At 41.2% G+C, this 12,546-nt stretch overlaps 1 protein-coding gene across 1 annotated transcript in view; it reads right to left on the bottom strand.

The window, feature by feature from the left end:
* pygb (phosphorylase, glycogen; brain) overlaps nt 1-12,546 on the bottom strand; it is a 109,008-nt gene that overhangs the window by 19,438 nt on the left and 77,024 nt on the right. The window contains exons 16-17 of the mRNA XM_084322210.1: nt 2,978-3,119; nt 853-1,060 (exon numbers count right to left, since the gene is read on the bottom strand). Of these exons, the coding sequence (XP_084178336.1) occupies nt 853-1,060; nt 2,978-3,119 (350 nt within the window). The remainder of the gene's footprint in view (nt 1-852; nt 1,061-2,977; nt 3,120-12,546) is intronic.

The raw sequence follows: 12,546 nt of genomic DNA, 5'->3' as shown, positions 1-12,546 counted from the left end.
GTTAAACCCCATAATCCCAGGTCCCTTTAGAATCCCTCATCGCCCAATAGCCACCTTGCCCCTTGCCCTACTCGTCGCCACAAGGCTCCAGGGGGTCCCGCTGTATCTCATATGCCAGCTCCGGTTATTCGGAGCCGTTATGGTCGGGAGGTCTGTTTACCGACCCGTTTTCTGAGTTAGTAGGGTGAATTCTGGGGGGACATATGTAGTGGGCACTTACATGGACTGAACATAATTCACCTACATAATATGGTTGGCCATATTAACTGTATGTTGGGTTTGTTGTGGTACCTGAGAGGAAACAATACCATAATATATTATATATTGATACAACTACAACCTCATAATAATGTACTTGGGTATAAAATAGTTCTTACATGAAACTGCTCACAACAGGCCTGTGTATTATCCTGGGTCATAACTTGACGGCAGATATCTCCACAGTATATATTTCTATAGCAGATATCTCCACAGTATATATTTCTATAGCAGATATCTCTACAGAAGATATCTCTACAGCAGGTATCTCCACAGTATATATTTCTATAGCAGATATCTCCACAGTATATATTTCTATAACGGATATCTCCACAGTATATATTTCTATAGCAGATATCTCCACAGTATATATTTCTATAGCAGATATCTCTACAGAAGATATCTCTACAGCAGGTATCTCCACAGTATATATTTCTATAGCAGATATCTCTACAGTATATTATTTCTATAGCAGATATCTCTACAGAAGATATCTCTACAGCAGGTATCTCCAAAACTAAGCGAATCACACCGAAACAATTTGGATGGATTGGAGTTATTTTAAGCTAAAAAGCTCCTCCTCCTCCTCCTCACCCCTTGCGGTCCATGGCCTCCACGTCGTCCACCCTCATGCCGAAGATGAAGATGTTCTCTTCTCCCGCCTCCTCTGCCATCTCCACGTTGGCTCCGTCCATGGTCCCGATGGTCAGCGCTCCGTTCAGCATGAACTTCATGTTCCCTGTTCCAGACGCCTCCGTCCCGGCCGTGGAGATCTGTTCCGACAGGTCGGCTGCAGGGATCACTGAGACACAAACAGGTCAGCTGCAGGGATCACTGAGACACAAACAGGTCGGCTGCAGGGATCACTGAGACACAAACGGGTCAGCTGCAGGGATCACTGAGACACAAACGGGTCAGCTGCAGGGATCACTGAGACACAAACAGGTCAGCTGCAGGGATCACTGAGACACAAACAGGTCAGCTGCAGGGATCACTGAGACACAAACGGGTCAGCTGCAGGGATCACTGAGACACAAACAGGTCAGGGATCACTGAGACACAAACAGGTCAGCTGCAGGGATCACTGAGACACAAACAGGTCAGCTGCAGGGATCACTGAGACACAAACAGGTCAGGGATCACTGAGACACAAACAGGTCAGCTGCAGGGATCACTGAGACACAAACAGGTCAGCTGCAGGGATCACTGAGACACAAACAGGTCAGCTGCAGGGATCACTGAGACACAAACGGGTCAGCTGCAGGGATCACTGAGACACAAACGGGTCAGGGATCACTGAGACACAAACAGGTCAGGGATCACTGAGACACAAACAGGTCAGGGATCACTGGGACACAAACAGGTCAGCTGCAGGGATGGTAAATGGTAAATGGCTGCTTTTTTATATAGCGCTTTTATCCAAAGCGCTTTACAATTTGTTACTCACATTTTTACCCATTCACTCACACATTCACACACCAACGGCGGAGGCAACCATGCAAGGTGCCAACCTGCTCATCGGGAGCAATTAGGGGTTAAGTGTCTTGCTCAAGGACACATCAACACGCTGCCCGGGAGGAGCGGGAATCGAACCGGGAACCTCCGGATTGCCAGACGACTGCTCTACCTCCCGAGCCACTGTCGCCCACTGTCGCCCCACTGAGACACAAACAGGTCAGCTGCAGGGATCACTGAGACACAAACAGGTCAGGGATCACTGAGACACAAACAGGTCAGGGATCACTGAGACACAAACAGGTCAGCTGCAGGGATCACTGAGACACAAACAGGTCAGGGATCACTGAGACACAAACAGGTCAGGGATCACTGGGACACAAACAGGTCAGGGATCACTGGGACACAAACAGGTCAGCTGCAGGGATCACTGAGACACAAACAGGTCAGGGATCACTGAGACACAAACAGGTCAGGGATCACTGGGACACAAACAGGTCAGGGATCACTGGGACACAAACAGGTCAGGGATCACTGAGACACAAACAGGTCAGCTGCAGGGATCACTGAGACACAAACGGGTCAGGGATCACTGGGACACAAACAGGTCAGGGATCACTGGGACACAAATGATAAATGGTGCATTTATGTAACAGCTTTTATCCGCTTTACAATTTGTTCCTCACATTTGACCCATTCACTCACACATTCACACACCGACGGTGGAGGACCTAGCCAGAATGAAGAGCACGTTCAGCCAAAGACTCACGCGAGAACTTGAGACTCATATCACTGGACTATCTTGTATTTTGTACGTTTCTTTTTTTTTTACATTATATTGTATTTGTATTTATATTTGATATTGTATCTATAGTGCATATAGATACTGGACTGTATAGGACTGTGACGCTCTGTATCCCCCCCCCATGCTGCTTTGACACCCGAATTTCCCCAAGGGAATTAATAAAGGATCATCTTATCTTATCGGCCATGCAAGGTGCCGACCTGCTCGGGAGCAGTTAGGGGTTAAGTGTCTTGCTCAAGGACGGCTCTACCTCCTGTCGCCCCTCAAACAACATCACACACAAACACATGGCTTTGCTTAGTACCATGTTCTATTTTACTATATACAACAACAAAGAAGGACGACTGAAAGTGTATTTTAAGATGTATAATAATAATAATAATAATAATAATAACTAAATACAGTTAAACTATCAACACTAGGTGTTGTACTGTAGTTGTCCACTAGGGGCTCTCTCACCTTTCTCAGCCAGAGAGACCCTGTAGTTCTCCAGGTAGATGACCTTCAGCCGGTCCCCAATGATGGGGTCGTTGTTGACCACCTGGCCCACCGACGTGATAAGCTTGATGATCATCTTGGCCATGTGGTAACCAGGAGCAGCCTGAGGGGAGGAAGATGATGATGATGATGATGGCTCAAAAGGGACTATACTTGACCTAGACACTTAGCTTAAGGCACCCTTGCATGTTTTTTTTTTTTTTTTTTTTTTTTAATTTTTTTTATTATTGCAAAACAAAACTTATTAAAAGTCAGTACTCAACACACAATGTATAATGAAACTTTCAGTAAAGGTGGTTAAAATATATGCAAGTACAGAAACAGGATAAAACAAAAATAGTCAATAATAACATTTTAACCGTATACCGTGTATATCCAGCGAAGTTACAATTATTTAAATGTTAGTATATAATATACCCCGAATACCTATTTTCTAAAACCCTACACACATATGCTCCAGCTCAAATCCCCCCCTCCCGGACCCCCTCTTGGATAGTACCTCTATTATCCCTCACTCCTAACCAGACATCACCATTATAGGCTAGCTTTTATTCTCTCCACCACTTCTAACCACATTAACATTTTGGATTCATTGAGCCCTAGAATTCTTGCTGTTGATATTTCTTGATATATCACATCAAGATATGTAAGAAACCACACTTTCCGGCACATTTTTTCCGGTTGAAACCAACGTGATGCAATCAGTTTTTTAGCTACTGTGATACCCGATAAAACCAATCTTTTTAGTTGTGGGTTCACTGCAAACTCAAAAACATCATTCAATAGCAATACCGCGGGGTGTACAGGTATATTCCAAAATACGAGTATTGATAATTGTTGGGACACATCTTCCCAGAATGCCTTAACTGGTGGGCAGTCCCAATACATGTGCATAAATGTTCCTTCGTCCCCATTTGTACATTGGGAGCATTTGGAGTTTTGTATAAGCCCCATTTTGCACAGCCTTATAGGAGTCAAGTATGTCCTGTGAATATAGTTCAGATTGATTTGTTGATGATCCGGGTTCCTTGATGTAAGTCGGACATTTGCCCAGGCTCCTTGCCAATCAAAGTCATTTTCCAGGTCTGGTATATCCCTCCTCCAGACATTGTCTAGTTGAAGGGTTTCGTACGAGGACGTTAGTAATTGTGAATAAAAACCTGATACAAAACCTCCCAATGTATTTCTGTCATAGAAAAATTTGTGGTATCTGTGGTGTTCAATTGGTATGTGTAATGGAACACCGTGAGATCTCATACAAAGTTTTAACTGTATGTAAAAAAGCCATGTGGACTCGGTGAGGTTAAACTTTATGCATATTTCGACATAACTACAGAGGCCCTTGTTATTAAAAATATCCCCTAATGAGTGTATGCCTCTTTCTTCCCATACAGGGAATCTTATAGGTCGTTTTCCCATTAAGAGAGCATTGTTATTGAATATGGGAGTGTGATTATGCCATACTTGATTGTTAGGAAATTTCCTTTGAGTTTCCCGCCATGTCCTGATTGCATGGGTTATTATTGGGCCAAATTCTCGCTCACAATGCTTGATTGAAAGTTTAGTGTATGCTATGTCTTTCAATCTCTGTGGGGCTACTATGTTTTCTTCTAATTCTCTCCAAGATACCAAAGCCTCGGGGTCAAACCATATCTTCTTCAATGGTCTTAATGTGAAGGCATTAAAATATTGTAAAAAATCTGGGACTGCCATGCCACCGTCTGCTTTACTTCTCTGTGCGGTGGATCTTTTTATGCGAGGTGGTTTGTTATTCCAAATAAATTTGTATGTGGAGGTTTGTAATCTTTTCCAGTAGCCCTCTGGAGGAGGTAACGGAAGCATTGAGCTGAAGAAATTGATTCTTGGTAATACATCCATCTTAACTATTGATACCCTTGCCTGTACTGAGTTTTTAAGTTTTGCCCACCTGTCCAGGTCGTCCTTGATTTTGTTCTGTATTTTTGTGTAATTGTGCTTCACCGTTTGTCTTATGGTGGGGAATATTTCCACTCCCAAGCATCTGAAATGTTTTACCATCGGTATCGCACCTGGGAGGGTTATATCTTTTTTTGCAGGGGTGTTAAGTGGAAGGAAAGCCGACTTCGGCCAATTTATCTTAAATCCCGATAAATCACCAAAGTTCTCAATCAACTTGAGCAGATGAGGCAATGTGGTGTTGGGGTTTTGCATGAACAATATTACGTCGTCCGCATATAAACTAATTTTTTGTTGTGTGCCCTTGATTACGATTGGTTCTATGGATTGGGATTGTCTTATATATTGTGCTAAAGGCTCTAATGATAAATTGAATAGTCCGGGACTAAGAGGGCAACCCTGTCTAGCAGAGCGTGATACCGGAAAGATTTTGGAGATGATTGTGCCTGTTGTAATCATGGCCGATGGGTCCTTGTATAGTACTTTAATCATATCAATGAAACCTTTTCCTAACCCCATCCTTTCCAATACTGCCCATAGAAACGACCATTCCAACCTGTCAAATGCTTTCATAGCATCCAGGGATAGTATCGCCTTAGGTGTGATGTCCTCTTTGTCTGTATCTAGTACGTGCAGTATTCGCCTTATGTTATCATTGATCAGGCGACCTTTTATGAAGCCTGTTTGGTCCGTATGAACTAAAGACGTCATATGCTTTTGCAATCTGATGGCTAATATCTTAGAGTACAGTTTGACATCGGTTCCGAGGAGGCTTAAAGGACGGTAACTACCGCATTCAGTGGGGTCTTTGTCTTTTTTGTGAAGAACTGAAATGAGTGCGGTATTTTGGTGTTCGATGAAGCTTCCCTCTTTGACTGAGTATAAGATCATATTTAGTAATAAGGGTCCAAATATGTCCCAGCAAGAAATGTACATTTCTGATGGGATACCGTCAATTCCCGGAGCTTTGCCGTTTTTCATTCCGGATATGGCCTTCTTGAGTTCTTCTAATGTGATCGGTACTTCTAACTGTTTAGCGTCTTCATCTGTAAGTTTAGGGAGAGTAATTTGATTAAGATATGTGTCTAATTTGTCTTGATCAAAGGTCGTTTCTGAGTTATATAAATCGGAGTAGAATTCTTTGAATGTATCGTTTATTATTTTGGGTTCTGTTACTAGAGCTTGTTGTTTCCTAATGGCAGTTATATCTGCAAATTTTGCATTAATTCTTAGTCGCATGGCTAATAGGTGACTAGGTTTAGAACCTTGGAAGTACTGCTGTTGTCTAGTGCTGCGTATTTGCAATTCCGATTTTTGTCTGTACATTGCTTTGATCTCGGTCTTTAGAATGTTAACTTGGTTATCTAGTCTAGTAGAGTTGTTGTATTTTAAAGAATTAAAAAGCGTTGAGTAAAGCGTTTCCATTTCAGACAGTTTTGTGTTTTGATTTTTGCGCAATATGGAGGTAAATCTATCCGAGAAATCCTTGATCATACTCTTTACCGACATCCATAATATTCTGGGATCTTGCACCGAGTTAGCATTAACTTGTAGGAATACTGTGAGAGCTTCTTTAATTTGTGTAATGAATTCCTTGTTGTTAAGCAGCATCGAATTAAAACGCCATCTTGGGGCCCGGGTAGATAATGTACCAAATGTTGCTTTCAGGATTAAGTAGCAGTGATCTGATAGCGCATTGGGTGTCATTTCCACTTCGTATTTATCAAATATTCTCGGGGATGCAAAGACGTAATCAATTCTGGATAGTGTGTTGTGTCTCGCCGAACGACAGGAGTACTTGCGGGTCATGGGGTTAAGTGAACGCCATAAATCAGTTACTCCTGTTGATTTCGACCAATCTTTTAATGCTTTGGATGAATTCTTTTGTTCGCTGGAGAAGGAAAGGTAAGTTTTGTCCATCCTTGGGTTCCAAATGGCATTAAAATCCGCACCTATTATGTATGAGTACTCGGGATGGTTTAACATTTCTCCTGTTAGTGAAGTGAAGAAACCCACTTCGTACAAATTCGGGGCATATACCGCTGCCAATGCAATTTTCCTGTTATTGTGTATAATCCTAGCTATAGTTATGCGCCCCTCAGCATCCGACCATACCCCTTTCAATTCGATATTTAATTTGCGTCTGACGACTATGGCTACCCCTCTAGTTCTCGTAGCAAAAGAAGAGTGACCAATATTATGGTATATGTTATCCGCTAACGTATTTATGTCTCCCTCTAAAATGTGCGTTTCGCTTAATAGTGCCACGTCCACATGTTCTTTTTTCATCAGTGTAAGCACGCTTTTGCGCTTGTGTTGTTTGTTTATCCCACCGGTGTTCCATACCATTATATTCAAACTAGCCATAGTCTATGCATGTTTTCGTGTAGTTTTTGGTAATGTTTCTGGAGTATGAAGCTACAATAGATGCACATCCAATTAATGAGGTCCCGTTGAGAGCTGAGCTTAAAAACATATATATATACAAATAAAAATCCCCTATTTTCCCCTCTCCCAGAAAGTCGAACATGCCTGTGTTCCAAGAACACATCCTCCGCGATTGACTTTCTCCCATGGTCCACCGGATTGCCCAACCTGAGCATTGTAATCCTAATTTTCCTATGCTCATTGCCATAGGATCTAACATTTCCATTCTATTGCAATAGAATGTCGCTTTTGGTCTTGCACCTTCCCTTACTGTAATGAAGTATTGTGATAAATAACCTAAAGATAAAAATAAAAAATAAAAATAAAAAGAGAATAAACCTTTATCGACATATTCCTTTGAACCCTCCACCAACGTGTGAGGGAAAAAAAAAAGGAAAAGATTGTAGATCAGTATTGACACTTAATGTGAAGAACATTGGAAAAGAATAATGTAAGTTACAATATATTTAAAAAATATATAGTAATATTGACACCTTAATGTGAAGAACATTGGAAAAGAACAATGTAAGTTAAATTATATTTAAAAAATATAGGGTGATGAGAAGAAAAAATTTAATAAAATAAAAATCAATGGAAAGATATAGATAAGGAATAAGAGATAAATAATTATCAACGTGGAGAAGCCACTAGAACCGATTTAACTGATTAGATAAGATAGAAAAGCAGCGCCTTTTAGCGCTTCAATGTGCCTTTAATGGAGTGATTACTTAAATTGTTAGAATAACCTTGCTGTGCCCATACGTTTATGTGTGGATAATTTTAAAGTATTATTAAGGGCTGATTGCACTTCATTTAATTTATATATGCTATGTGTATGCACACCGAATGTTATTGTTAGAGTTGTATGCTTCGTTGTCATGGTGCCTTATATTCTAGAAGGTTGTAGAATATACTAGTGCCTAGACTATTTTACTTCGTTGTCATGGTGCCTTATGTTCTAGAAGGTTGTAGAATATACTAGTGCCTAGACTATTTTACATTCCAGAATGATCTAAGAGACCCAGGGCATTTGAGCGATAAACCCAGAATATTCCAGATAGATCTTTTTGCATTGATATTTATTTATCCCCTCAGAGACCAGAGACTGAAATTATAATGTATTATGAATCGTATTATACACAGTAAACATTGTTATAGACGACTTGCATATCGTTTGCTACTTTGATGAACACAGCAATGTTATTCCAACACTGGTGGAATGACCTCATTGATAAACACAATAAAGTCATTCCTACACTGGTATATATTTAGAGAGAGGCTTAACTGATTCCGGCATTTCCGTCATGCTTTGGGTTATTTGCTGCGTTTTGAATCAGGAAATCCTCAGCATCAAAGGGTGTAAATGGACCTGACCTGCGGCCGTTATTGTCCAAGAATGATAACAGCGCCGGATATGCTAGCCTTGGCTTGTGGCCGGCTGTGTACAGCTTTTGCATCACAACTTTGTATGGTTGACGTCGGATGATGGCCTCTCTGCTCAAATCTTCGTAGATAAATATTGGTTTATCACCATACTTCAGCTTCCCACGTTGGTTGCGAGCATATTTGATGATTTCATCCCTTGTTGTAGTTTTCCGCAGAGTGACAATGATGACTCTCGGCCCGTTGATATTTTGCCCCTGGGAACCAATTCTGTAAACTTGTTCCACTTCTGGCACTTTGTTTGGATCGGAGTTATTCAAAATCGTTGATAACTCGTTTGGAAAGTTGATGTCATCGCAGTTCAATGATTCATCAAGCCCCACAATGCGGATGTTATTCCGCCTGTGGTAACGATGGGTTTCTAGTTGCCTCTCCATCACTTCGTTTTTAAGCAATTTTATTTCCCTCCGGTATTCATCTTTAACTTTTTCCATCTCTTCTCCCATCACTGTCATGATACCTTCGTTCGCCTTGACTGCTTTTGTGTTTTCTGTCACCGAAATCTCCACTGTCGTGATTCGCACGGACAGCAAAGTGACTGCTCTCATAACCTCTTCGAATTTAGTATCGATGTGTTCAGCGTGTGCGACCAACTGTTCTTCTACGTGTGCTTTGAAAGCGATCATCTGTTCTTTTATCAGGGTAGTCAGAGAGTTGAAGTCGGGCTGTGCAACTGAACTGCTTGTGTCAGTTGATGTTGTTGGAGCAGTGAGGGATCCGATGGATGATTGTGCTATTATCTTCTCAAAATCGCCTGCTTTTTCCTTCACGGTACTTTTTTCTGATGTTCCTGCTATGTTGTCATCTGTTGTCTCCATCTCGGGGCCAGTTGTCCTTGGTCCCTGTGTATTCTCCTCTATATTCCCCGCGCCGGGGCTCACCAACGGATCTGCCACAGCGTCGCCTGTCATTGTCTTTGACCGAGTTTCAATCTGCGCCGTTAGCTTTGCCGTTTCTTGTTTCTTTCCCGTCTTTTCCCTATCCCTAACCATGTTGTCTTTTGATATAGTTAGTAGAAGGTCTTATCAATACATACGATGTGGTCTAGTCTCTTTTGGTACTGTCCAAATAAGGTTTTTAAACGAAATTAACGATAACGGGAGCGGAGCTATAACCAATTGCGTGCGCTACATATTGCAGCTTAACCGGAAGTCACCCTTGCATGTTGTATGAGTCTGTTATGTATATAAATGTTAAATGGTATATGTGATGTGTTGTGATGTCACGTTTTGTATGATGCATGTATTAAGCATCACACTCCCCCACCCCCCTACAAGGACCACAATGGAAATAAGCTCTGAGCTTTTTTGTGTTTCATCCTTGGCAGTATATCCTGACTGTGCTCTTCTGTCACATGTTTATTTTTTATATTGTCAAATAAAGTCATTCATTCATTCATTCATTCATTCATAATACATTAAGATTTATATGAGTATACAGAGTAGAGCCCTCGCACATAGTTTGAGACAAGCATTTGCCACTCAGGTCATTGACCAAATTGACTCTCCGACTGGCTTAAAGACTGACCCCTCAGGTATTAATGAACAATTTCGTAAATTCTATTCTAATCTATATGAAACTGAACATCCAACTGAATCGGGCCTGATGGACACTTTCTTTGAAGGACTAGACATACCCACCGTTGATGAGGACTCTAGAGAGACCCTAGATAACTCCATTACATTAGATGAAATAAATAATGCGGTTATGTGTATGCAAAGTGACAAGTGCCCAGGACCAGATGGTTTTCCAACAGAGTTTTACAAGAAGTTCTCCCCTAAATTGAATCCCTTACTTGCAGCCGTTTTTGATGATAGTTTGACTCAGCCAAGCCTACCCCCAACCCTCCGCCAGGCGTCAATTTCCGTGCTCTTAAAGAAAGGTAAAGATCCTCTTAGTTGCTCCTCATATCGTCCAATAAGTTTGCTCAACGTCGATGTTAAGATCTTAGCTAAGGTGCTAGCTCTCTGCCTAGAATCTGTTTTGCCATCTATTATCAATTTGGACCAAACGGGCTTCATCAGAAACAGACACTCCTTCTTCAATATTAGACGTGCATTTAATATCCTATACACAGAGACTTCAACACAGCGCCCAGAGGTACTCATGTCGCTGGATGCTGAGAAAGCCTTCGATCGTGTGGAATGGGGCTACCTGTTCTACGCACTCCGGCGGTTCGGCTTCGGTGACGTTTTTATCTCCTGGGTCAGACTGTTATACACCGACCCCGTGGCCTCAGTTAGAACAAATAATGTACATTCAACATATTTCCCCCTTCAGCGCGGGACGAGACAGGGATGCCCTCTATCCCCACTGCTCTTTGCCCTGGTTATGGAACCTCTGGCAACGTCCGTTCGACAATGCCCAGATATTAAAGGGATAATTAGAGCGATGCGGGAGCACAAAATGTCCTTATACGCTGACGATGTACTCCTCTATATATCTGATCCTCTTTTGTCTATCCCACATATCCTTGACACACTCAGGAAATTCGGTGAATTCTCAGGGTATAAACTCAACCTTGACAAAAGCGAACTTGTACCCATTAACAACGTGGCCAGCCAGGTTTCTTTTAACTCTTTGCCCTTTAAGATCACAAACGATAGATTTACCTATCTGGGTATATCTATCACAAAGTCCCACTCCCAATTACTAAAGGCCAACTTTACACCGCTCCTGGACCGAACACGCCAAGATCTTATACGTTGGTCCACCATGCCCCTATCTTTTTTTTTTTTAACAATATATTTATTGGGTTTTAGTTTGCAAATTACAACATGTATATCAGCAGAGCAGTATTCAGCAAACATTTTCACCCCGTTCTCCCTCCCCTAACCCCACCCCACACAAAATAATAATTAACTTAAAAAATTCACATAGGAAGGATACAGATTTAAATAATAAAAAATAAAAAATAAACATAAATAAATAATAATACAACCAAAATGTTTTACACATTAAGTAACGGGTGTTTCTTGTTGTTTTTACACAATAATAAGAGTTGTCCCACAGTACTCCCCCTAATCCTGTTCTTGTTGAAGCAAGTTCCCAACATTCGTATTATGCTTTAAGAAGTACACAAATGGTCCCCAGGCATTATCAAAAATGTTTTGTTTACGTCTAACAATATACACCATCTTTTCCATTGACATATTTGAAGCCATTTCTTTAATCCACATACCAATTCTTGGTCCATCAACATTTTTCCAATTAAGAGCTATTACACGTTTTGCTTGTAATATGCACATATCTATAAATCTAAACTCTTTGCGTTGTAGATGTGGGGTGGTAGGATATAAACCAAGAATAAAAAGCTTGGGATTCAATGGCAACTTCTTTGATAAAATTTGATCGATCAGATCAATAACATCTTGCCAGAAGGTTTTCACTTTCACACATTCCCATATGCAGTGGAACAGTGTCCCCCTTTCCTCACTACACTTAATACAAGTATCTGGAATATTATCATTAAACGCAGCGGACGGCTCATCTCCCTGCACTCACGGACTGAGCGGCACAGGAGGTCCTTTGTCCCCACAGCCATCAGACTGTACAACAGCGTATTATAGTTACACCTGTTTTTACACCAGTTTTTTTACACCTGTTTTTACATCTGTTTTTACACCTGTTTTTATACACCTGCTTTTATCTAATCACGCTCCTATTTTAATTTTAATTTTAATATTGATGGGTATGATTTAATTGAATTTTATCATGTACTTATT

This window comes from Notolepis coatsorum, assembly GCF_963971535.1.
Source record: "Notolepis coatsorum genome assembly, chromosome: 9".
Taxonomy (NCBI): domain Eukaryota; kingdom Metazoa; phylum Chordata; class Actinopteri; order Aulopiformes; family Paralepididae; genus Notolepis; species Notolepis coatsorum.
Note: the sequence above shows the minus strand (reverse complement) of the source record. Positions and strands in the feature narration are given on the sequence as shown.